Below are 27,328 nucleotides of genomic sequence, written 5' to 3'. Positions count from 1 at the left end.
ACCGCACGGCAACCGCACCGATGCACAACGTGAAGGTCAATGCAAGTCTTCTTTACAAATGTCAACCTGTCATCTCTGGATATTAATGAGGGCTGACCAGCAGCTAAAATGCATCCATGCTCCATTAGTAATAAGAGAGACACGATGCAGGAGAAGAGCACACACCATGGCGTGTAGAGGCACCAGTGGGTGTGCAGGGCCCGGGGAGGTGTGCTGATGCACGAGATAACCAGGGCCATTCCGGCTGCCCAGGAAGGGAAACAGTTGCCGCACAAACCCCTTCACTGGAGTGTGTGTTATCTTTTTCCATCAATCTTTAATTGGATTAGTGTAATGAGGCCAAAAAACCCGGGCTAAGCAGCGAGGCTAATACCTGGCACTTTCAGACCTCCTTTTTCTATGATGCTCTTTCTGGACAGTGCTGCCTTCTCTCTCCACCAGGCACATTCCTGCCCAGGAAGCTTAAAAGGCAATCTGCAAGCCTTAACGTTTGGGACTCACAGCAGCACTGGCTGAAATGCATGAACACCCATCACATGTTAACAGCCAGATCCCTCTTCTCTAAATTTTTGCTGGGTACTAAGAAATTTGGGAGAACCTCAACACTCATGCTTCCCAAGCAGCCAGCCTGCACATGGAAAAGGCTGTTACCCCAAACTGCAACCAGAGCAATGTGTACACTAGGAAAATAATTCTGCCACAAAACGCACACAGGGCAAGTGGCTCATCGTGACTTGCTCGTCTTGCAAAGCCCCGTGTGCCTTCCACTGCCATCAACCTTAATGAAACATGAAGGCATTTAACACCATGCGAGATCTGGCCCTTTTACGGGTATCTGTCTGTGCGTCAGCGAGATGCTGGCAGAGATGCTATCTCAACATTAAAAGCAAGGCTGTAACACAGCAGGTATGCAGCCTCCAACAGAAGATGTTCATCAGCAATTGCACACACATGATGCTACAATAAATCCATGTGCTACTGCTTAACAGCTTCTCTTAAAAAGATTCATAGCTCTATTTACTGAGCCTGATTCTGCTGCTATGCATGTGGGAGTAAATCTGGAGTAACTCTACCTGGAGTTAGTAATTAGCTAGTGCGAGCAGGATCAGAACTGAGCCTTTTGATTTTTAAATAGCTAGTTAATTACCATGCAGGAAACCAGAGCTTGCTGGCTCCACGGTTCAGCTGAGGTTAGGAGTGCAGCAAGCACAAGTTTTGCACTCATCCATACTGAGTCCTCCAGACCAGCAGAAGGGTAGAGCAAATGCTCTTTCTCACCAGCCCTTCCAGACAGGGAGGATGACTGGGTAGACTTCCCTTTGACATCAGAAGTGCATGACACTGCTCCCAAGGAAAGAGAAACTCAGTCTCCAAGGCTGAGGTGCCCCCCCCAGCCTTGGCAACCTGGCACTACAATAAAAACCCTTAAAACCAGATTTCTACATACAAGATTGTTATGACAGTCCATCTGCTTCCTAAATATGACATTATACAGCATCTTATGAATAGGAGTGTACAAAATTAGACACTGTGTACATCTACCACACAGGCACGTTCTCACCCAACGTGACCACATGAACTTCTAATCTGTCATTAGGAAAATCTCTTCACTGTGCAGGTGATAAAGCACTGGAACAGACTGGTGGGGGTGTTTCCTCCCCTGGAGACATTCAGACTCATCTGGAGAAGATCCTGAGCAACCTGATCTGAGTTTGAAGTTCGTTCTGTTTTAAGCAGGGGGCTGGATTAGAGATCTCTATTTACATATTTCTGTGATTCACGCTGCAGCAGAGCTTGGTTATACAGAACATGTCCTTTCTCCATCTATATGGTCTCTTACGAAGTTTTGCATACAGACACTAATTTTGTAATTGCCTTGTCCTTTGCATATTAGAAAGCATCCAGACTCCTGCTGCAGAATACTGTAACTACACACTGAGAGAGGGAATGTACCTGATGCAATGGATGCATCCACAACACTTCATGTCTAAGCTCCCTCAAAACCAAAACACATACAAAATCTAAGCTAAAATTAAACGCGCTCCTCTTCCCACCGTACAATTCCCATTGCAGAAGTATTTCTCCCCAGGAGACCAGAGCATGCAAGATCTAGAACTAGGTGCTGCTCTAGAACTAAGATATGTATGTCCCAGTCCTTCCTCAGACCTGCTGTAAGACAGGCAGGAGGAAACCTTGGCTATGCTGTGCTTTGCCTGTCCAGACCATTTAGCGTATAAACTCTTCAGGACAAGGGCTTCACTGCTATGAGTCATAAACTGCTTAGTGCCTAATGGTAAAGCCTATAGACGTTTAACATAATACAATCATGTCACTTAAAGGCCATTAGTCTCCAGTCTAAACAGCACTTTTCCAGTCACAAAGGGGACCTGCCAACTCAGGAAAGCAGGATAAGTAAGGGACGTGGGTGGCCGGTCGGGTCACTGGACTGGCAGACACCCGACGTGAAGCCCCAAGCAGGACAGAGCCCAGCAAAATGGCATGGGGAAAAGCCATGGCAGCTCTAGCAGTCAAAGAGCTTTATCTTTTGGGCTTTATTGAACTGCTTGAATTGGCTGAAAGTCCCTGCCTGCCAAGTGAAAAACCTCTCCACCTCCAGCCACAGCTGTACCGCTTGCGAAGTGGAACAGCAGCCCCCCAACCACACAGAGGGCCTCCAGCCTTCTGTATCACCTCTCTTCTCACCCACTGAAGCAGATCACTTATCTGCAAGAAAATATACTGTTCTCTCTTGTGACACTGTTTGAATCCCTCTTCTTTCTGTCTCTGCCCTCCTCTGGCACCACATCATCCAGGTCTACCCTCTCTTGACTGACTTCTGTGATTGCCTCTTCTTCCCTCTCCCCACTAAAGGGAAAAAAAAAATCCTGTAAGGAGCCAGTGGGATGGGGTAAACCCCCTCCCCATCCCCTCTGATGATACACAACCCAAAATTACATGTACAACAGTTCCCTGGGCTCCCAGCACAGCCTCCAGGCTGGCAGCAGTGGGGAGCCTGGCATGTCTTCTAACAGCGTCTGAGCACAGGTTTCTGTGTCGTTCCAAATTCCACCTGCTCAAGGGGAAAAAAGTTTGTCTTTTCCTTGGGGGGACGAGACCGCTCCCCACCTCCAAGCACAAGCTGCCATTAGTATTTATTCGCCAGAGAGAAGGAGCAACGAATCCTCCAGAGCAAAGGACAAGTGCAGCAATTAGGATGCAGGGGCTGCGGGAGCTGTTTAACAGCACGACCCGGAGGTCAGTGCCGCCGACTCCCAGCCCTGCATAAATATTGCATGAGCTGGGGAGAGGGGCTGTTGCAGCCACCCTCAGCGCCAGCCCTTCCCCCTCTGTGGCCACTCTGTGTCTAGCTAGATATGCCAGCAACATTATTTACAGATGTGACAGTTGGGAAAATCACTTGAGTAAGTAGGGGAATGGGAAAGAGGGCTGCTCGGTGCAGCGGGCACCTGGGAGTGGGCTCCCACCCGCCCCCTCTGCTGCCCCTTGCAGGGCACTGCTCCGCTCAGGCCATTGCCAGACAGCACAGCCCGTTCTCAAAGCGGAGGATGAAATACCACCACGAACAAGGAGGGGAGGCCATGAGCTCCCCTCCCAAAGGTTGCCCAGGGGTTTCACTATCAACGCTGCTGAAGGACACTTGAGCCAGCAGCTGCTTTCCGGCTTCCTATCAGTATCTCTGCTAGACCACCCCTTTGGAAGGAGCTTTATAGCAATATAATGAGAGGCTTTATAAAGAGCTTCCCCTCAGACTCTGCCTGTGTAGCTCTGCAGAAGGGTCCCTACTCTGACGCAGCCACAGTGGCCTCATCCCTTTGTTTGGTACCAACCACCTTCTTTACCCATGACCTGTCCACTGCTCTCTGATCATCTTCAGCTGCAGCTACAGCCACGCTGATCAGCACCATCCCTACTGCATCCTGGAAGGACCTCTTGTTCCTCTGCCCATTTTTTTGCTGGGGATGCCAGTCAACTGCTTGTTTACTCTACACAAATACAAACTTACTTTTGGGTTCACTGATACTGGGAGGCTCCTGAGGACAAGGACACAGGCCACCCTTCAACTGCACCAGTAGCCCATGAATTCCTATGGGCACACAGCTCCCAACTTTACTGCCAAGGGCAGCACACAGGGCTGTAAGATAAGAAATACACCGTGGATGTGCTTCTGCCAATGATACCCCTCCAGAAACCCCTCTGTTGCTCTGTGGCTGGTTGCTGAATCCAGGGAAGGTAGAAGCATGGTCTTAACCATTCTCGGCTTTCCTGAACTCAGTGTGCAATTAATGGGCTTAATTATTGATGGCAGAGGCAGGGAAGGGAGGAAAGACAGAAAAATCCAACGAGAAGGGAATGATGTGGGGGTGGCAGGCGCCAAAGGTCTCCGAAGATCTTCCCGCAGCCTAGCGCAGAGAAAGAGCCCCTAGCCGCTCCGCCGCTCCCACGGCCCTGCTCTAATGCTCCCTGACATGCCTCTGAAGACAGCGAGCTGTTTGCAGTCACCACCGTGATTTGTTAGTAATTATTTTCACAGTGTCACATTGCTGTCACTCTCTTAACAAAGAGACAGGCAGCCTGAGGCTGCCTGCGAGAAAGAACCAGCAGAGAAAAGGAATTGTCAGGCACCCAGGGATCCTCTTTGCTTTCCAGGTTTCACAACCAGAGTCCTTACCAGCTTCTGAAGAAACTTATGAGGAGAAGTGGCAAGTCAGAATCATCTCCCATCCTGGTCACAGCAAGAGGAATTAATTACTTAGCCCCCTCCTACTTTCGCCTTACCTGTAAATCCAGTGCAAAACCCAGGTCCTTAGAGCCCCTTAAGCCAGCGATTTGCTTCAGGCCTGCAGCAAACGCAAAAAAAACTTTGGCAGTTGATGACTTTCAGTGCTCTCCTTGCAAGCTCCAATTTCTTTTCACATGGTCTTGCCATTAGACTGCATTTCCCAAGCATGGCAATCCCAATGACAAAACCCTGCCTAAGCCTATCACCCTGGCACACATTAACCCTCCGGACTGGACACGTGTGCTCTCACTGCACCAGTCTCATTAATTCCAACATGCTCTTGTGCTTCATGTGGCAGTAACAGTTCACTTGGCAATGCCAGGGGACCCAGGATCTTCCTCACACCTGAATTACACAACCTAATGGCTTGGTGTCTCTGTTTTCTCATATGCAGCGCGGTGACTTCACAAGAACCTCCCCTTGAACCACCTCCCATCCATCCATCCATCCATCTATCCGTCCATCCATCTCATACCTGCTGTGCAACCGCAGCCACCCATCCTTTAACTGACTCATCAGTCCAAGGTAATCACTCCTTTTCCAGTAAGCGTGGAGCTTGCTTGGGCCCCCAAGGGATGGAAGCTATTTTGGTATCTGAAGTGTCACACAATATAAGGATATAGAGATGAAAGACTGAGACACCTGGCCAGCCAGCCCTTAAAGCACTCTTGATCTCTACACAGAACGCAAGTGGACTTCCTCCAGAGCAATTCAAAGTTTGAATTACTCCCAGCAGAAGCCTTCCTTCCCTGCACACTTACTGACGGCGTGCAAGGGTCAGTCCTGCAGCCACGGGGAGACTTAGGTATGAATTGACCCTCTTAGCACAGAGAGAGTTTGGAAATATTAAGCCTCACAGTCTAAGCAAAAGCCGCCTGCAATTAACTGCATGGAAGAGCACTGACTCAGAGGGCAGCTCCTTTTCAGGGGTCCTTTTAATAACCAAGAAATGGCACATACATGCTGTGAAGAATTAGGATCACCATTGGGAAGCTAAATGGTCCATAAAATGTAACAGCTCCCTTCAGAGCTGGGAGCACAGCGAGCAGGAGGAGAGGTCTTGGCAACCTCCCGCCAGCCTCCTCCCTCCGCTGGGTTTGCAGGGGACAGGGGTGACTCCAGGCAGGGACAAGGAGCTGCACGCAGTCGGTGCCCAGGCACCGCTGGCATGCTGGTCGGATGGTCAGACCTGAGAGCTGGCTCAACACTCCGATGGAAAAACTGAAGCAGGGAAATTCAAGATGACCAAGAGGCACCTATGGTAAAATGGCAAACGAAGAGTGTCCCAGAGCTGGGCAAAGGGAAGGAGCAAGCCCTGCTCAAATAGAGGCAGACAAAGCTAGTGGGACCAGATGTTTAACGTCCTTGTTGGTGACATGGACAGTGGGACGGAGAGCAACCTCAGCAAGTTTGCCAATGACACCAAGCTGTGTGGTGCAGCTGACATGCTGGAGAAACGGGATGCCATCCAGAGGGACCTTGACAGGCTTGAGCGGTGGGGCCGTGAAAACCTCCTGAAGTTCAACAAGGCCAAGTGCAAGGTCCTGCAAGTGGGCCAGGGCAATCCCAAGCACAAATACAGGCTGGGCAGAGAATGGATTGAGAGCAGCCCTGAGGAGAAGGACTTGGGGGTGTCAGTTGCTGAGGAGCTCAACATGACAAGGCAATGTGCACTTGTGGCTCAGAAAGCCAACTGTGTCCTGGGCTGCACCAAAAGAAGTGTGACCAGCAGGTCAAGGGAGGTGATTCTCCCCCTTTACTATGCTCTCATGAGATCCCACCTGCAGAACTGCATCCAGCCCTGGGGCCCCCACCATAAGAAGGACATGGACCTGTTGGAGAGGGTCCAGAGGAGGACCATAAAGATGACCAGAGGTCTGGTGCACCTCTCCTATGAATATAGGTTGAGAGAGTTGTGGGGGTTGCTAAGCCTGGAGAAGACTCCAGGAAGACCTTATAACAGCCTTCCAGTACCTAAAGGGGACCTACAGGAAAGATGGAGCTGGAGCAGGACTTTTTACAAGAGCACCCAGTAATAGGATAAAGGGTAATGGCGCTAAACTGAAAGAGGGTAAATTTAGATTAGATGTAATTAACAAATTCTTCACCACAAGGGTGGTGAGGTGCTGAAACAGGCTACCCAGAGAAGCTGTGGATGCCACATCCCTGGAAGTGTTCAAGGCCATACCAGATGGAGCTCTGAGCAAGCTGGTCTGGTGGAAGGTGTCCCTGCCCATGGCAGGGGGTTGGAACTAGATAAATCTTTAAGGTCCCTTCCAACCCATGATTCTTTGACCAAAGCAGGACAAAGTTCTGCGTAGCATGACCTGCCTGCACACAGCCCTGCCAGCACAAGGCACTGCTTCCTCAGTCTTCTTCCCCCAACTCCTCTGTTCTGCTCTTTCTTCTAGTACCACCTCCATGTGCCTCACATCTTTGCTAACACCTTGTCCAGAGCAATCTCTGAGCACACACCACCATCTCTGTGGTGCCAGGCTGAGGGCAGCACCCTGGCCAAACACACACGGAAAGGTGACTCGGATGTGGAACAGATTCAACTTGAAAAGTTAATCTGCAGCTGCAGCATCCTCCCGAGAGACCTGCACACACCCAGACATCCATTCCTCAGGATGACGAGACTTGCTGGACAAGGCACGTGAGAATATGCTGGAGGGAAAATACCAGGGATGACCTCAAGATGGCCCAGTAGGTCTTTGCCAGCCAGGAGCTTCAGAAGGAAAGGGACTGATCCCATCCAGGAAGATGGCTCCCAACAGAAAACGAACACGCAAACAAAATAAAATGCTTTCAAGTAAGCTACCGACTTCCACAAGGCTTGAACAGAGCAAGTGAAAGGGGCAGGAGGCTGCTCCCCGGCTGGCAGTACTCTTCAAGCAGAGGTCTCTCAGCAGAGCAGCCACAGGAGCGTCACTCCCAGCCAAGCCACTGGGAAGGAGCACTGGGACCAACACACAACTGCTTCGCTTCAGCTGGGAAGTAAGAAGAGTCAAGATCCAAAATGAGACAGCTGACATTTTAGCCCCATCAAGGAAAACTAGTGCTGTCTAATGCTAGAAAACTTAAGCTTTTTGCAGTAATAAAGAAAATTCACACTTGCGAAGCTAATCCTATTTTTCACACATGCCACAGACAACAAAATTCAGATGGCAAAAAGCCCTCTGGTGGTTTATCCTTTGTAGTCCCCAAGCCAACCAGCTTCTCAGTTCCCCAGGGCACGTGGTAACCACGATGCCAAGTTGCTGTTAGGGGTCTCTCTTACACAGGCAGAGGCCAGGGTGTGCTTTATACCAAATACCCATTACAGAGCCATTGATTTTGAAACCTTTTTGCCTGAATTTGCTATCAATGCTAGACACAGAATTCACCTTAGAAATGCCTACTGCAGAGGGAATTATGGCTCCTTACTGCATGAGCAGATGACACCAAGACCAACAGCTTGTATTCAGTTCAGTGTGACTGTTTCCAAATGTAGCTCGAGTTACGTCACTCCGGGATGGAAAAATCCACGTACTCCATTTATTACCCCATCCCAACAGCTCAGTGCTGGAAATAAAGCACTTGATGTAATGCCTGTCTCATTCCCCCCTACACTGTAATTGTATTCCAAATTTCTCCCCCATCTTTCAGGCTGCTTCCAACTTCTTTGGCCCTAATTCCCAGGCAGCAGAGCCCGTGGTCCCCAGAGCACCTCAAGCATCACAGCTCAATAAATCTGTGGCCACTGCAGCCTTGACTACGACAAATGTCTTTGCTATGACATGCCAAGCAAGTAGCAGACCTGAAGGTGACTGTCCATTGCATGATGATCCCCGTGGAAAGATTTCATGTCCAAAGCTCAACCCAAAGGCATTCCCAGAGTCACACATCTCGGACAACATAACGTGCAGAAGCGCATGCAACCAATAGATCTCAAACAAAGGCAAGAACAGAAGAAGGATAACAAAAGTCAAGTGCGCTACATTCATTTTAAATAAGCATGTTCAGAGGGGAATCTTAAAAAACAAAGTTTATTTTGCGTAAGTGGCATCATTTCCTTTAAAAACAAAAAGCTGGACTGCGGGGCTGCAGAAGTGAATGGGGTCAGTGCTACTCCCGGTAAGTGCTAAAGAAGAGCATGCTCACAAGGCTGCCTCGCTTAGCTCCGGCAAAGCACTTTAGGATGTAATTACATGAACAACTCCATCAGCAAAGCTGACTTGAAAGGTTCCTGACCCTGGATACTCAGTCCCGTTCCTGCGCTGTAGTTCACACCACCCTCTTCCTTCAGCCAGTGTAAACGTGAAGAGATACACCATAGGCTTGGTCAGCAAAACGCTCCCCACTCAAAGCAACAACAAGCTAATCCAAAGACCTTAGTCGGAAAGGAATTGTTTTTTTGTTGTTGTTGGTTTGTTTGAGGTTTTTTTGTTTTGTTTGTTTGTTATTTTAAAACACAGATTACTATGTTATCTTTCCATTACCAGCTCTTTCTTGTTACTCTCAAAGGCACCCTCTGAACATAACTTACCTCCTGCCACCCAACCATCCCACCCGGCGCCTTCTCCCGCCTCTCCCCACAGCTACCCAAGAGGTCCCACTCACTCCATTCAGGCAGAGATTACCAACCCCCTCCTGGTCCTGTGACAAAGAACAGCATGCACAAGGGACACTAACACCATCAATCCTTCTTCATTTATGACCCAAGGCTGATCTCAAGCCAAATCTCCAGGAAAGACCAACCCATAGCCACACTTGGAGATGGTGTGAGAAAGCAAGCATCCTCCCAGCCTGTGTAACGTGCAAAGAAAGAATTAAAACAGTAAGATAAAATTAAGCAATGGTATCATTTACTGCTCGGAATTTACTAATATGCAACCTAGGAAGAGCACGAAGGGCTATAAACATTTCAAGACACTTCACTGTGTTTTATCACTATATTAGAGAGTACTTGCCTTTTAACACTTATTTGAGAAAATAAAAAACTTCTGAGCAGTATTTTCCTGTAAAGACATAAATTAGCACATTCTGATCAGCCACAGCAAGTGCAGTACAAGCATCTTCAGATGTGTCAGAGGTATACAGACCAAAGCCTACATGCATTTTTAACTATGCTCAATTCATTTGCAGAATGATTCAAAACTGGAAGGAGAAGGATTAACTGATGCTCTTGACGTTAAGGTGCAGGTCTAAGAGATGCAGCACATGTGGTTTCAGCTCCTTTCCCTGCCTCTGCCTGTACCTGCACGGCCACAGGCACATCACTTAACCCCACCGTACCTCAGCTCTGTAGCTATGAACACGCAGTAAAAATGCTTCTTCAGTTGCCACGTTTAATTCACATTGTGCTTAAGAACAGGCAAACCGGTTCCACACACGGATGGAGGCAATTTGACATTTCAGAGGAGATAAACCACACTAAAGAGCTCACATTACAGGGGCTCAACCCTGGCAGACACCGAGTACCCTCTTTTCCACCACAACTGCCTCCTGCCGTCAGCAGCTCCCGCAGCCCATCAGAGCACATTCCCCTCACCACCCAACGCCGCATCAATGCAATCTGCTTAATCACCAGTGACAGTTCCATCCTAGGTGCAAGACGAGGTCCAAGCACTAAAGCAGACCACACCAGGTGTCTGAATTTGGCCCCAGAGCTGTTAAACTTGGAGGATAAGCTCCTTGCAACAGGCTAAAGGAATCCTCCCGCTGAGCACTCAGCGGCCCGAGGACCGTGTGCCTAACGAGGCTGTATCCCCACTCGTATTTTAGCTTGGCAGGTCTGGTGTTCCTTTCATCTTTTGCTTCAGGTAGCTCTCTTTAATTAATAACGTTTCTGTGTCGACACAGGGAACTTTCCACCCAGAATGAATGGCCCTCTCTCATTAGAACCACGACTTGTCATGATGTATTCAAGAGCAGGAGTGTGATTCATTCCCTTGTCTGGGAACGAGGGGTGTTGCTGGGGGGTGCGGGGGGAGAAGAATCTCTGTAATGAGTGACTGATATTTGCTGAAGTTGTCGGCTTGAACTGCCTTGTCAGGACAAGCCTTCAGAAAGGTGATGTTCTTACTCAAGAGGTTTTCCTCATTAAAGAAATTGCATCTTAACAAGAGGGAAGGGGAGGGGTGGCAGGAGAGAGCTGCTGTCTCCCCGACTCCAGCCTGGTTCACACACACCGAATGCTGAAAGCTGGTTGATCCAAGCGCAGCCAGCAGAAAATCAGCACTCCATTTCTGAGCCCTTTCACACAATGGTCTCTCTTCGGCAGCAACCAAACCCTCCACAGGGACTCTCCTGATGGTGCACCACACCCACGACAAAGCCTTTGGTGGCATGGCCAAAGAGCTTGACTCATCCTGAACCATAAGCCCTTGTCACATGCCTGGTGTCCTCTTCTGGGTACCCAGCTCCTCGTGACTCGTGCTCCCTGTTGTCAAAGGGAAGCCAGACAAACAGCTCTGAGAGCTTCTGAGGAAACTAGTTCAAGCCAAATCAAGTCTGCAGCCACAGAGTGTCTTGTTCCCTGAAGATTCCTGAGCCAAGAAGACGCTTCACACGTGCTTTAGCAGCTGAGCTTCCACCTTGAATCCTGCAGACTCAGGTAATGCTAGACACCATCAGCAGAGAGCAGTACCTTGAAAACTGCTGGCCCCCTGGTGCTTTTCTCTGAGCTAGGAGTGCTACACGCATTGTAGGTCTTGGCTTTGACAGGGCTATTTGCTCATCTTGTCCCGACATACACCACCAGTCTTGTAGATTCCTTCTCTTTGTTCCAGCCACTACCCCCATCCAGCTTGTTCACCCGCTGTGCCTCCCAGTGCCCTGGCAATTACAAGTGGAACCCGCTGGAAATGCCCACAGTAGACAGGCTTTTCCAGAAGACACCATGCCTCACCTCTTCAACAGCACATGCAGACAGAAGCCAAACTAAATGCCCAGGCCAACGCTGGCAAAGCCAGAAATAAGGCTGCATGGTTTCCCATCAACAGCTGAGCTAAAGACAACAGAGGACAGGAACACCAAACCACGTGGGACACCGGGTAAGAGGATCACAGCTTGCTTCACGAGCAGCTCTGCAAGCAGCTGTCATTACTAAGGAAGCTGAGAAAAGGAGCAGCAGAGTTAGGAATGGACCTGCCCCAAAAGCACTGCACTCACCTCATTGTCCTGAATCCCTCTGGAACCCAGTGGGGTTTTTTACCGCACAATGATGCTACTAGGACACTCCTCCAAACCTGGGCAAGCAGGACCACCTCCCTTCACAGTGGCCCAGTGCCTCCCGTTCCCAGCTTGTGATCTCACCAGCTACACCACAAGCCTTGTAGGGAAGCACGGAGCGATTCCCTGGAATACCTCCTAGATGTTCCACATCTCTGGGGGTCTGTCTTCCTGTCTGAGCAGCCCTGTTTCAGCTCTCTGCCTTTAAAAAGAGATGCTCAGTTCTGCTTTGCTAAACCCTATTTGGCAATGTGTCTAAACACACGCAAACTTAATTAGTTCAGGAGGGAGACTCGGCATTTGTGGTGACGGATAAAAGTAATGGGAAATGAGACAAGTCAGAGCTGGCAGGGAGTCCTCACTCAAGCCTCATTCACTGGCATGGCGCTAATCAGATGTGACGCTACACGCTGCTGCACCCACCCAGCAACGGAGCGGCGTGATGCGCTACTCACCGAGTGGCTGCAGCCAGACTCCCGCTATCCGTGTGGCTGGAAACACGACATGTATTTTCTGCTTTGCCCTGGAGATGCTTCGAGATTGAATTCTGAAGTTAATGGTTTAAAAAAATTTTTTAAAAGGAAGAAGGAGAAATGAACCACTCAGTGCAACCTCATGGCCAGGAGTGGAGTCTTCTTTTCCAGCTGACTAGTGAGGCACAATCCATGCGAGAGACCACTGCAAATGGTGAATTGAGTATCTCTGCTCCAGAACTGCTGCTGAGCTAGCTCACTTCACAGCCCCTATGGCTCACCAAAAATGGAGCTCATCTTTACCTCTATTTGCCCACTGTACAGCTCTGAAGCAAAAAAACAAACAAAAAACCATCCAGAAGGTTGTCCACTCCACACAGACACCAGGTTAGGATGTCATTATCTGGGAACCTCGTTATCTGCACAGATCTGCAGAGATAACTCTATTATCCGCACAGATAACTCTGCTCCTCACAACCATCACCAGAAGCAGTAAGCTGCACTCTCAGAACAGCAATACAGGAGTAAAGAACTGAGAAAAGAGAACAGATGAGAAACTGAAGTTTAGCACACCCCTGCAGCTGTCTTTGTGCTGATCTCTAATGAAAGTTTAAACCTGATATATAAAGAAAAATAAGCCTCACTCTTAATTTAAACCAGTAACACAGGAACCGGTAATACATACCAGCTCTGGCCATAGCCCCAGCAGAGAGCCAGATTTTGACTCAAACGCTCGCATACTACACTCCTGTCTGGAGCATGGCAAATTTCTCATCTCCACTAGCACTTGTGCTTCTGCTTTGGTCCTCATTTCTCAGTGTCTCACTAATCACACCAAGAAGAGGCAAGGAGCTGCCACTCTACAAAGACCACCCTGCAGGGAATAGCTGGTGCTGACTGCTCGCAGGCTGTGTGCAGTTTATTTAGGCTTCCGACTTGGGGAAACCAATGTCACATGGAAAACCAAGTAACACTACTAACGAGTTGCGGATGTCAGTTTAACGTTGCATGTGTCAAGCCCACGCTTTACCGATGTGATAACAACAAGTCTTTACCCAGTGGTAAAGCTGAAAGCTGGAGCAGTATTACAGGAATCAAAGTAAACTCAGCACAATATGACATGGATCTGCAAACAACTTATAGATTACACTAATCTAATTCTTAGACATTTAACTCAGGTTTTTTTAAATAACATGTCCACATTGGTGGTTTAGCTATTTTCATAACAAAATACTCCCACACACTGACACTTGCAGATCCCACCTGGTACTCTCCAAATACAGTCACCCAGCTGATAAAGACGACCTTAATGAAAAGAACACTGATGAAGCACGCCAGACTTGGCTTGTACTCTCTTTCAATGACTTCTCTGTGATTCACATCCAGTTGCTTTGCCAAGATGACAGAGAGAAAGCCTTGCATGCAAAAGTCAGGTAAGGACCGTTGCTTAATTCGGGTGCACAGAAACAAAGTTCCATGTATGCACTCAGAAATATCCATCCCTTTGGAAAGTATACCGGATAAAAGGGAAAACATCACAAAGCTCCAGTTTAAACCTCTCTTGGGGTTCTGAAAGGATTAATTTGCTACAGGGAACATCCTAGGCAGTGATCTCGTACTATGCGCAGCACCTACCTGTCTTCTTAAACAACCCTCCACTCTCGATTACGCACAGCAAACGATTTCCCTAAGAAACAAAGACTAGGGACAGTCAGAGACTTGTAAGGACAAAGACATACACACTACAGGCAAGCATGGAGCAATAAAGCCCAGAAAAATCTCCCTCCCCTTCCATACTCACATCACTTTCAAATCCCAGTCTCCGCAGGTCACAAAAATCGACTTGACGCTGGGATCTAAGAGGCCTTCCTTCGCCATCCACTCGTCAACCCTCTGAAAGGAAGGCAAGAAAAGGGGATGAGTTTTACAGAGACAGGCCGAGCCACAACAGTTAAACTCAGATAAGCTGCTTGCAATCAAGAGAGAAGAAAATTGTGATCTTATCCACCCTCTCCCTCTCTCTCTTCTCTCTTTGCTTGCCATCTCAACAACAGCACGTTTGGACCTTTGAAGATTTCTGATAGGAGACATCAGGCAACCAGAGCAGAGATGATGTTATCAGACACCGCAGCAGCTCTGCTCGTGGAGGGATGGAAGTTGTGCAGCGTTACCAGGACCATACAACTGTGCCGTCACCTGGCATTCCACCTCCGCTTTTCCTTTCCCTGTACCAAATGGACTCACAGCGAGTGTAACTTTCCTCACATGCTCCAGTTCACACAGCTCCATGGAATGTGGGAGAAATGGAAGGGCTGGGCACACACAGGCACTGTGCAGCAGTAACGACCAAAGCCACATGTCCCCTTCCTCTCTAGGCTGGGTCTCTTTGCTCCTTATAGCTCTGAGAAGGTGCTTGTTCAGGGTACAGTGGATTTAAGCGAATCCACTGTTCCTGATCAACTTCCCAAATGGACAGACGTTCTGCATCCAATTCAGAAATGGGACACGTTAACCTGAAGGATGCACATCCACCTCAGGGATTGACCAGAAGGAACTAACCTAGACTAAAACCCTTGCATAGACATTTGTTCCAGTTAGAACCAGCAAAGGACATGCCTAAAATCTTCTGGTGGCAGATGACAGGCAATCAGCTGCTATTATGCAGCCTTACTAGCAACATTTCCAGTCCCTCAGTAAGAAAAAATCCCTCCTCTTTTACCTTGCTCCACACCTTCAGTTCCTGAATACACTAGCATGCTCCAGAAGCTGCCTGACCTGAATCTCATTTTAACCTGGAAACATGCTGCTGTATGAATGCCTTCTCAGTCCAGATTAAAAAAAAGTCTACAGAAATGTTTCCACACTCTAAGAAGCTCCCACAGAAACAGAATGATCCATTTTCTGTAAAACTCCTGCAGTAATGCATGTTCACCCACCCGGGCAAGGCGGGTTCTCCCTCCTGGGGAAGCAGGCACAGGGACACGCACGGCTGCTACGCGCTCGGAGAGCACCAGGCAGAGCTGGGGGTTTGCACGGATGCAAGATGTCACCTTCACAGAGCACTGTCTTCAGCCTCGTGTCACCGCCACAACCTCTCTGGCAGAGGATGGCGCTTCTTTCTGCAACCGATAGTCCAACAGCCCTCTGGAGTAAAACTCCCCCCAGGCAGCACCCAGCCCCTCGGCCTACCCGGAGCTCCCAGCCAGCCCCGCACGGGCCTGCCCGAGCGAGGGACAGCGGTGGTATAACCTTTCTAAACGCCCTGATGCGCCCATGAAATGCTGTCTCCACGGAGGATTTTAAAGCCTCTAATTTGATTTCCTCAGATAAGCAATTGTTGCAATTATTCTGATTAGGAACAATTAGGTAACACAGCAGTGGAAATCCTGACAGAGGCAATGCATCGAACACCAACCTGCAGCCTGAGCAGGCTCTGCTTGAGGAGGTTTCCTTCACTATTTGACTACCAACAAAAGCTATTGATGGAGAAATACTTCCAAGCTAATTAAGCCCTAAATGCTGTAGGAATTCAACATTAAGCAGATGGCATTATTAGGGCTAAATCTGCATTTGCACATCCTCCAGATTAGATTTTAGAGGCATTTTCTTTCTATACTACATGTATTATTGAGCATTTAAATAGGTAGAAAAAATTAATTTAATAAAGTGCTGAGGGAGGGGAAAGAAAACGACGGCAGAAGCTCCTGGAGCAGTGGTCTCGAGCAATGTCTTGGTGCTTTAAAACTGGTTCAAGCAAGAATCGCCTCTTCCCCTATCTACTGGCAGGAGTTTGGATATCTTGTCAGCACCCTTGACATGAACAGCTGGAGATGACAGATCAATGGTTCAATACTCGCGGCAGCGTGTCACCAACGTGACAGCAAATGTTATTCTAATGAAGCTGTAATCATAGTCAAATTACGCGGTTCGATTCTCAGCAAGGGGAGGGCGCAAGGAAAGAGATGAAGAGGTGACGACAGGATCAGAGGTCAGAGTTTGGGAACTAAAGGTTACTCTGCTTACCTCAAGCACTTGCTGGAGGCTCGGCTGCCCATCCACCATGCCTTGAATAATCCCAGTCAGCTGAAACGAGAGACAAACAGAAAGCAGGCGTCAGAGCAGCACTTAAAAGATCATTAGAGAGGTCTCCTCTTCTGTCCATCTCGCTGTGACCAAAACATGCTCCTGTGACCCACACGGACATTGCTGAGGAACCAGCCACAGCAGAGTGACCCTGGCAGCTCCCCATGGGCAAGGGCACAGCTTCATCCCCAACACAGAAATGCAGGGGGGCTCCTACCCCCACTGTAAAACAGCAAACTCTCAGCAGAGAAGGATCCACTTGGGGAGCAGTGGTGCCCTCTGCTTCATGTGCTGTCACAATGTCCAAAATGCTGCCCTTGCTCAGCATGCACTTCACCAGTTTTGGTGTTGCCATGACTCACGCAGGCAGCGGTAACTACTGGGGTCTCTGGTTGTCCCCCTGCTATTGAGGTGACATCAAAACTGCACAGCGTTACATTAAGAGAACAGACCACTATGGGTAAGTGAGACTCAGAGCGGAGCCAGCCACCCTCCACATGCATGTTTTCCCATAGCCCACCGCAGCATCCATCTGCATTTCCAAACCGTATTTAAATCACCTGAATGAAATCTGAAGAAAACCACTTTCTTCCATCACCCTGGTCTACTCTGTTTTTCAGAAGGTTCTTTAGGAACAGGTCCTGCCAACAGATAGTCCTACTGACTGTACTGACTGCTGGCGTGTTCAAAGCTAGACACACACATAAAAAGACGCGGTCTCATGGGCCTCTGCCTGTGTCTGCCCAGGATGGCTCAAGGCACATGGAAAATAGATAATTTTTCTGTCTGCCTTCCAACTGACAAAACTGTCTTTTAACATATTGAATATTGGAGGTCAGCCGCTTGCCATCAACGCACCCAAGTAATTAAAAAAATCATTATTAAAACAAGTGCATGCTGCAGGATTTCACTTCGTATGGCACTCCCCTGAAGCCACGCATCTCACACGTTTTCATAAAACAAAGGTCAAACACAGCCCAGGAGCAAGTCCTGCTCCCTGCACAGGCACCCAGGCCCCCATAGCCACAGTGTTGTGCGAGTTGGTCCGAAGATGGAGCAGTATTTGCCTGAAGATCACCATCAAGAACTTAAGAGAACTGAGGCTTTGACAGAAAGAACGTGTGGACAATGATTTGGAGAGAGGCCCGAGGAGAAGCATTGTGTTGTACTGTTTTCTCCGATACGGGGGGCTGCTGCTAAAAGTGGCTGCTGTGTGGACTTTGCTTGCTGCTTCAGCTAAAACCAGCCCCAGCCTCCTGAAGGTTATTGTTATGAGGGTCTCTTCGACATAGGGACAATAGCTGCCATCCAGAAGATGTGTTCTCACCTGCAGTCTCAGCTACACGTGTCCCTCACCTGCTCCCCCAAACAATGGCCAATGAAAAGGAGCATGACCAGAAGCTCGCCAAGGGTCCTGAGATCACCCAATGGACCAGAGAAAGACCCCTGAATGCTGGACACGTAAGCGTTGGCAAAAGAAAGCGTGAATCTTTGGAGCCTGTGCAGTACGAGCCTGGGTTGCAAAATCAAGGCGGAGACTGGCCTGAAACAATGGGAGCAAGGGGGGGGTGAAGAAGCATAAAAGATGAGACCAGAATGGACACCGTTGAAGATCTTCCCACCAGAGGCTCCCAAACCATGACGGAGGACCAGCAGGACTCCACGGGACCCAGAGACCAGAGGGAGCTTCTGGAACTGGACCGGTGATAAATGCAACCTCATTTGTCATCTTTACCTTTACTTTTCCCCGTTTCTTTCCCCTTTCCTTTTCTTACTCTCTCTATCGCGTGCGGCTTTACGGGCAAATAAAGTAACACTGCTTGATTGAATTATAACCCCTTGGCATTTTGGTCACCTTAATTTTGCGCTCTGAGATCAAGGTAAAAGAACCATCACGAGTCCATCGCCGAATGGACCGTGACAAGTGTCCAGCTGAGAGGTGCTGGCAGCCCCCCCACCAAGCAGGAGTAACTCAGCCTGCTCATAAAACATAAGCCCTCCCACCAATTTATTAAATGTGTGGCAACTGAAAGAAACTCAATGGTTTCCACCTCTCTGTTTCTTTGGCTGCTTGGCTCATAGCACTGAACACGGAGGAAGGGGAAAAAAAGAGATTAAACTCCAATTAAACTGTAATTACATTTAATGAATACCAAATACCTGACTCACTGAATAAGCTGTAAGTGGAAAGATTATTTTCTCATGGTGACTTCCATGGAATGGTAATATATACCTTTTAGGGAAAGCATTTTAATTTTAAGAATGCAGAGTTCCTCTAGGTGGGTTTCTTAAGTTCATCAAGCTATTATGAGGTGGAATTTTAAGGAAGTGGAGGAACACAGACACTCTTTTATATTCCAGAAACTGTTTTTATATTAATCTGTATTTTAATTGGGTAACAGCTGCTACCTACAGACTTCCCATACTCTGACAGGCAAACAGATTTGAGAGATTAACACACTGCTCTTTAGAGCCATTTTTAAAGCTCACAGGCCTGGTCTTTTGCTTTTCTTGCCATCCTTCTCTCCATGCATTCACCTGGCAGAGGTGGACAGCTCACCTACCGCAAAGTGCTGGCTCTGCCTCTCAGGGGGCAGCTCAAATCAAACCTCTGGACGTGGCTGACAGATGGAAAGGATCATAGAATCATAGAATGGTTTGGGTTGGAAGGGACCTCCAAAGCTCATCCAGTCCAACCCTCTGCCATGAGCAGGGACATCTTCACCAGCTCAGGCTGCTCAGAGCCCTGTCCAGCCTGGCCTGGGATGTCTCCAGGGATGGGACATCTACCACCTCTCTGGCCAACCTGGGCCAGTGTTTCACCACCCTCATTATAAAAAAATTCTTCCTTATATTTAGTCTGAATCTCACCTCTTTTACTTTAAAACCATTATCCCTCATTCTGTTGCAACAGGCCTTGCTGAAAATTCTTATAAGCTCCCTTTAGGTTTTGAAAGGCTGTGATAAGGTCTCCCCAGAGCCTTCAGTTCTCCAGGCTGAACAACCCCGACCTCAGCCTGTCCTCACAGGAGAGGTGTTCCATCCCTCTGAGCATCTTGGTGGCCATTGGAGGACAGGATGAAATGGTCTCATCCACACAATTCCCATCAGGAGGAGGGAGGGACAGGAAGGTGGACACAGAGGTCCCAAAGAATCACTGCTTGATATTGCCCAAGAATCATTCCCTCCTTCCCTGGTAGGTGAAGCAAAATTACCAACCTATCCGCAGATGAACACATGGCCAAGCACACATGTGCACAAGATTCAAGCTGCAGAAATCACACACAGAAATATGAAGGGATATACCTGCTCCATGAGTATATTTCAATATAGGTCAGAGAGAGCTCAAAAGGGACTGGATTTCTACTCTCCCACCCTTTCTGTTATCAGTTACATCCATCTGTAACACCCAACCTAATGCATTGGGTGTCTGCAGCATCATCTGGTCTTGCAGCTTTGATAAAAGTATAAAAACATAAAACTGCACAATTGTAAAGTTTCACTGGCGATCCCAAGAAGCACATGGTACTTGGGAACATAAACAAGCTATAAGGCATTTATCTTTTTGTATTTTTATTGTCTGTTCCTTCAGGGGAAAAAAAAAAATCAATAAAAATTAATCATAAAAATAGAGCAAAGTACCATGAAAAAGCCTGTATAAGCACCTTCTGCATAACGGGAACCTTCACTCAGGCTCCTGGCATGAACTTGCTTGGGCATCAGATAAACTACTCACACCTTCCCAAAGGGTGTGATGAGCTTTATATACCTAACGACTGCTTTTAACCACTTGTGAGCATCTTCCACCTTCTCTGTCTAAAAGTTCAGTGCAGCCCTCATCGTAACCAACCCTACGACCTGTTGTCTTACAGAAGCAGGTCAAGAGAAAGGGAACTGGATGAGGTTAAAGACGCTCCTGGCCACTGGTGTGGGGAGTCAGAGGGACCTCCTGTAGCCAGGGGAGAGCACAGACACACCAAAAGCCAAGGGATGCCTTCAGAGTGACCACGAGCTCTCCTTTGCAGACACTCTTCCCGTGTTGTGTTTTCTTCTTCAAGAAGAAAGGAGGATGCGAGAGACCCCAATAATCCTCTCACACACAGTCTGTACCAAGCAGTCCTATTGCTTCCCAGCAAAGGCAGCAAGTGGAGGGGAAAAGGAAAAGCAACAGCACAGCAGCCAGGTCCTGTGTAATGTCAACACCACTGCCTTTCCTACAGAGTTTATCTGGGAAACCATCGTATTTCTACTCCAAGACAGTGTGCTGATTACCTAAGCACTTGTCTCTGGTGTACAATCTGATAATCAGGCCTGGTCTTTCTTTGTAGACAAAGAGGCCAATAAATCTCACCCTTGGTAAGCAGAGCTGCCTAGAGAAAGCCCTTTACTGGCATTTAGCAAAATGGGTATTTTTCTGAAAACATAAACCAGCTGAAAGTCAATGGCAAATGGTGGAGCTGTGCAGGCTGTGGACACGCAGCATGCCCTGGCTGCGTCCCTGGGGTCCCCGAGGGAAGCTGCACCAGTGGCGTGGGGCTGTTCCCCCACGCCGGCCCAGAAGGAGCCACCGACCCCACAGGTCTCTACGTAGCCACTACAACCTCTGCAAAAAAACAGCTGCAAATAGGAAAGAATATGTTTGCAACTGTTTAGTAAGGTACTCAGTATAACCAGCTCACCTGTGGCTCTTAGCGCTGGGTTTCAAAGCCCCAAATACAGGGCCCAGATACAAGCCATTACCCCTCCAGCACAATCGCGCTCCCTGGACCTCACAACCTCAGGTTGTGGAGTCTCCTTCCCTGGAGACATTCAAAACCCACCTGGACATGTTCCTGTGTGACCTCACCCAGGCGTTCCTGCTCCAGCAGGGGGATTGGACTAGATGATCTTTTGAGGTCCCTTCCAATCCCAAACATACTGTGATACTGTGATACCTCACAGCAGCCCCAGCAACACCCTGGGGGACCCCCGAGCTGTGAGACACACTGTGCACCCAGCAGCACAGCTACAGTGGGGGCTGCCCAGGGCTTCCAGGCTACAAGTAAAACCAGCTCCCTACTCCACACTGTTAATTACAGAGAACTTGCCAGACCTGGTGAGTTGGACCATTTTGTGCCACCAATACACACTGGTGGGGCTTCTGCGATCATTTTGCCTGCTGGCCTCAGCACTGCCCATTTTTATCCAACTCTGGCCACAAGACATCAGGCCAGAGTCAGCGGCAGAATCTGCAGCACAACACTGCAGCCAGGACACCCACGCCTGTCCTGGGGACTCCTGTAAATGCACGTCCAGCACACACACATGGCCTCACTTGCTGCAGGGCTCCAGGCACAAGACATGGACCTGCAGTGACACAAAGAGCTGCTCCAGGCTCCCGAGAGCAAGAGAAGGCAGAGACACCAGCAGCGTGGTGAGGGCGCATTAGATGGGCTGGATGTCTCTGTCACAAGGTTGGTGTCCAGAGAAGCTCTCGATGTCCTCAGGCTGCGGTGGACTGGAGGTTCCATTCAGCTGGGACAGCCACACAAACTCTGGAGCGACACCAGAGCTGCAGCCTTCAGCAGCGGAGGGAAGGACACAACAGAGAAATTTCCAGAAAAAGGAATTCTGGTGGGAGTTAATAAGTGAGGCTACTTCTCTCTAGCATTTAGATCACATGCAAAACGGACATTTTGGGCTCTACTCTAGAAGATGATGTTGCTGTTAGCAAAGATCAGGTACAAGCTGTGAGATTTATCACGTTTGTACAAGCACATATCCAGTCAGCCTCATGGGGATAAGGACAGCCAAAGTAGTTGTCCAGCCTTCTAGTATTAAGATTGCAAAACCATTTCCATTATAGCCCTCTGTTTTCACACATTTATGGCTTTCTGAAAGCCCCTCTCCTGGGAATAATGTTTTCTGTTCTTAGTCTTTTTTTTTCCCTGAAGTTTACATAAAATACCTTCAGCTGGTTTTTCGTTACAAGAGAATAAAAAAAAAAAAAAAAAGAAGTATTTGTTTTTACAATGTGGAAATATAGAAGGGGCTGGTCGGTCCTGGAGGGGACTCCACCTAACACAGAGGAGTCACTTTTCATCACATCAGTACCCATGGGACAAGCACTTTGAAGACCCAAGCCTGTAGCCACAGAGGTCAGGGAAAACCCACCATGGTGCTGATGATCCTGGATGAAACCAGGACAGAATAAAGGACTTGGGTACCTTGATTCTCCATATCCAGTTGCTTCAGTCACTAAGATGGGCAATATTAAAATAGTAGAATAACAGGAAAAAAGCCCAAAGCAAAAGGAGCTTAGAAACTGTTTCAATGGCTACAACAGGGAGGAAGAATGCACTTGCAGAAACAGTCAACCTTGTGTTCAATGAAGAAAACAGAATTAAAAACAAGCAAACAAACAACAAATAAACACAAAACAACAACCAAAAAACCCCCACAACCTCTGCCTCCCTATTTTGAACTATCAGGGATCGCATTTACCACCTTCATCCTCCCACCTGCAGCTGGAGAAATGCGGGCACAGCTTGAGAGCAGCTGTCCTCGGCAACGAGAGTAACCAAGTAACAAGAGGCCACTTCTCCAGCAATCATTTCAAGTGCCCCGCAAGCACGACATCAAAAAGAAAGTCTTAAAAATACAGATGTGAGTTACCCCACCGCTCTGAAGGACCCATCAAACCCCAATGGGCGAGTCATTTAGAGCCTCTGAACCATGCAGCAGTATAACACTTTTTCCTTTGGACCGCGGTCTCTCTGACCTTCCCCACCAAAGAGCACCATGGCAAAATCATACAGAGGCTACAGGATTTTGAGCATCAGCTAATGTAAGTGTTTTTATTTTGTGGTCACCCAGGAAGACATTGGTTACTTGCAAATGCAACTGATCGTAGTTAGCAGATCATAGATATTTATGAATCTAAACTGAGGTCTTCAAACGCTACTGCAATGACAAAAAATGACTCCCCTGGCATGACGTGCTGCCTTGCAGCCGCAGTGTGAAGAGGTGAACCCGACCCCTAGTGCAATGGAAACTGCTTCCCAAGGAGACTCTTGGAGCACCAGGGAACCTTTGCACTTTACCTCTGTACAGAAGGGCGTAAGCTGGGGATGCACCACAGGCTGAACATACATGTGAAAGGTGGATTCGATCTCCATCGTCCTGCCATTCAGCTTCAGGATAGGGAATTCGATGATTTCCTGAATAGGGCAAAAAGAAAAGCAGCTGTTCATTTGAAACAAACAAAAAATGAAGCTGGAAATGATCCCGCCTAGCAAGCTGGCTGTAAAAAGAGCAGCCTGACAGTCCCAAACAAAACCAAGTCTGACATGAAGCTCTGCACTAGGAGGGAGAAAGCGGTGTCGGAGCACAGAGCACATCCAATGCCACCGAGGAGGATGGCGCAGATGCTCACCGCGGTTGGGATGGGTTGCAGGGACATCCCTGTGCTCAGCGCCGCAACCACACACCTCGCTGCCCAAGCCCAGCCTAAGGAGTGTGATCTGGCACCACCATGTGCCAACACCACCCAGGGAACACAGAGACACCCTTGCAACAGGCTCACGTCTGTTTTAGCAGGGACACCCCAGGGGCTGTGCCCTCCCCAAAACCAGTCCCATGCTCTCCAGCTTGCTGTCCTTTCAGAGGACAACACCAGACACACCACAGGAGCTACTGCATGGAGCACCTGCTTCCCAGGAGAAGCTGAGGAGCACGGCTCTTCTCCAGAGCCACCAGGGAAGCCACCTCCTCAATCCATCCTTATGGGATGTGGCACCGGAGAAAGCCCTGCTTAATTTTCCTCTTTGTAGCCAATTTATGCTGATAGGGAAATAAAAATGTTCCTTCGTCAGAAGAATGTTCAATTATTTGAATAATCAGCAATCAAAAATTTACATGGACCTGTTAATAAAAAGTTTAAACAAATCCAGTTGCGATGGATTTCTCAATTATTAAAAAATATACATGAAATTAAAAAAGACGACCACTGAATAAAAGCGATAAAATCCTTTGTGTTCCCCCCCTCCTTCTCCCCTCCTTCCAGTTTAATGTAAGAGGAGAAGTGACAATTTGTTTGGTGTCTTTAAAGAATAATTTGTCTATGTTATTTAATAGAGATGCATGGCACCAAGGTTCTGGAGTGCAAATGAGCCCGCTGAGTGATATCCATGCAACAAGCCTCTCAAATCACTTCTGGAGAGAAACAGAGAGAGGGAGAGAGAATAAAAAAAATATTGCTTTTTAATATTCAAAAACAGTTTGCAAAATTTAATCAAAGCAGAGCAAAAGCTAACATTTTTACCACTTTGACATTTTTATTAGCGCTTTCATAAATTTTTAAAACATGAATGGAATTAGTTTAACAACAACCAAAAAAAAAAAAACTGCCTGAAAACATCTGGAAGAGACAAATAAGAAATAATAAAAAAAATAAAAAATCCAACTCCTGCGAGTAAAATTAGCATGTGGAAAATGCAGCCGCTGCGGAGGAACTAACACAGCTTTTGGACCCCGGCTGCAAACCCCACGACCTGCAGGCAGAAATTATCGTGAGGTCATATATATGAGCTGATGACATCACCAGCCCAGCGGGCAGAGGGAGGGCAAGAAGCTGGGTGGGTAAATGGAAACAACAAATGATTTAAATAAGCAGGACAAACACCCCATCGCGGTGGACAGAGCCCCTGGCCACAGCAGAGCAGCTCCCCGAGCAGCAGGCAAGCAGCCCGGCCCTGGGCATGCGGGGAGCACGTGTCGCTGGGATGGAAAGTTAAAGGAAAAAGAAGTGTTAACAGTCCTGGAGGGCCCAGGTGCAAACACCGAGCAGTCAAGCTGCAGAATACACAGGGCTTAACCATTTCCCCACGATCGGCTGTGCCGCGCTCGGTTCGGGCTGTGCAGGCGGAGGCAGAGATGGTTGGGCACATCCTTCCCCACCGCTGTGACATCCCACTGGGAGTCAGCAGGTTTCCCCAGGGAAAGAAATTAAACTCCACCCGTGGGCTGGAAAGGGAGGAAGACAGTGGCAAAACACCTGAGCATCCATCACCCAGAATGCGTCTTGTGCTAGAGCCAAACTCACCGGCCTCAGCCACCCAGGAAGACCCATAGAAACGTGAGAAACTCAGAGTATGGAACACTGGACACAGCTGATCTTCCCTCAAAAGGGCTACCCCAGACAGGCTCCAAGTGCTGCAAGTTTCTGTTCAGAAGGAAAATAGACTGCAAAGTTTGAAGCCAATAGACAGGATGTCGTAACAGAGCCAGGCTTAACCCCTGGATAGCACCACCCATCCTTCAAACCAGACTGGGGCAGCTCGTTACCCCCCAGGTCTGCAGCCCACCCAGGGGGTGACCGTGGAGGTGGACAAGCCCACGGTGGGGCAAGACGAGTGTTCCCCTTCCTGGAGAGGGACACGTGCTGGCTGGATATCACAGCAGGGCTGTGTTGAAACATGGAGATGGGTCCTAAGGGACCACGAACATCCTCAGGGGCCATCAAGTGGCTGGATGCAAAGCGAGACTGAAAGACAGCCCTGCCGCTGATCTGATACACAAAGGCGTCCCTTGCCTTCCAGAACCAAAGGCAAAAAGCACTTCCAGGAGGGCTGGATTAAGGCAGACAGAGGAAATAAAAAGCTGTACTAAAAAAATGTGGAAAATTTAACAATATCCAGAATTACCGCAGGTCTGTGGGAAGCGCATGGCCAGGAGCAGGGGTGGAACCCCAGGAGTGACTTGAGCATCTCAGGAGAAAGCGCAACCGCTCCTTTGGGCTTATTTGGTCAGTTTTTGAAGCAAGTGCTAAAGGACCCTTCCTAAAAGGCTGTTTATCTGCATGCTTCCTATAGCGGAGATTTTTCCAGTCTCTGGCAGTGTTTGCTCCACTGGTATCTAAGGCAACAGATACCAGCCCCATGAAATCAGCCCCACTCCTCACTAACGACGTTAGCCAGTCCTGCAATGAAATTTAACCTGTGACACCGCTGTACTTTTCATTTAAACTTTCATTTGGAGAGAAGCAGTGTTTGGAGACCCTGCAGTTTGTCCTGCTAATAAAGACAAGTGTTGGGACCTTTAAAGGTGCCATTCATCTTTTGCCTTTATTAAATTCAATTTTCTTAAGCCCATGATACATCATGAAATTAAGAGTTGACATTCCTGCAGAAATAAAAATATCTATCAAACATAAACAGAAAGGGGAGGGTGGAAAAAAAAAAAAGAGGCCTCTATTATGAAGAATTTATGGCTTAAAGTTGATCTGTTTCCACTTTTTTTTTCTTTTTACAAGCATATGGTTTGTTTTAGATATCCAAAATGTTATTACAGATCTAGAATTTCATTAGTAATTATTATGAAATGGTGAGCACTTAGACACACACACGCGGCCCCCCAGCAGCCGGTGACGCAGGAAGGCAGCCGGGCGCTCTCTCACGTTTCACAGCAGCCTGGTGAGCTCCACGCGCTCAGCTCCATCTCCACCACCAAGGACCTTCACTGCTTCTCCCCAGGTGGGAAAGGTGGAGGAGAGCAGCGCAAGGGAACTAAAACGGGAGGTTCACTGATACTTCCTTTCTTTTATCAGTCTGATCATCTGTAAATACAACCTTGAGATCCTCGCACCTTTCCAGCCACGTTCCAACTTCAGCGGTGGCTTGTGCCAGCAACACCTGGGGCTTCTAAGTCTCCTCTTGGTTTGTTTTTGGTTTTCTTTTTTCCCACCACATAGCTTTTCCTTATAGCACAACCAGAAGTT

The 27,328-nt window shown here is 48.3% G+C and overlaps 1 protein-coding gene and 1 long non-coding RNA gene across 5 annotated transcripts in view; both read right to left on the bottom strand.

Annotated features, from left to right (window-relative positions):
* ERI3 (ERI1 exoribonuclease family member 3) overlaps window positions 1–27,328 on the bottom strand; it is a 134,968-nt gene that overhangs the window by 86,710 nt on the left and 20,930 nt on the right. For all 4 annotated transcript variants that reach the window (XM_065071619.1, XM_065071618.1, XM_065071616.1 and 1 more), the window contains 3 exons: window positions 23,655–23,771; window positions 16,513–16,572; window positions 14,291–14,382 (listed from right to left, as the gene is read on the bottom strand). In XM_065071619.1, coding sequence (XP_064927691.1) covers window positions 14,291–14,382; window positions 16,513–16,572; window positions 23,655–23,771 — 269 coding nt within the window. The remainder of the gene's footprint in view (window positions 1–14,290; window positions 14,383–16,512; window positions 16,573–23,654; window positions 23,772–27,328) is intronic.
* LOC135580083 (uncharacterized) lies at window positions 321–14,283 on the bottom strand. Its single transcript, XR_010474221.1, has 2 exons — window positions 5,277–14,283; window positions 321–4,859 (listed from the first exon to the last, which is right to left on the bottom strand). It is a non-coding gene; the product is annotated as an uncharacterized LOC135580083 (long non-coding RNA).

Source organism: Columba livia, chromosome 8 (genome assembly GCF_036013475.1).
Source record: "Columba livia isolate bColLiv1 breed racing homer chromosome 8, bColLiv1.pat.W.v2, whole genome shotgun sequence".
Classification (NCBI taxonomy): domain Eukaryota; kingdom Metazoa; phylum Chordata; class Aves; order Columbiformes; family Columbidae; genus Columba; species Columba livia.
This window is presented reverse-complemented; position numbering and strand designations above follow the sequence as displayed.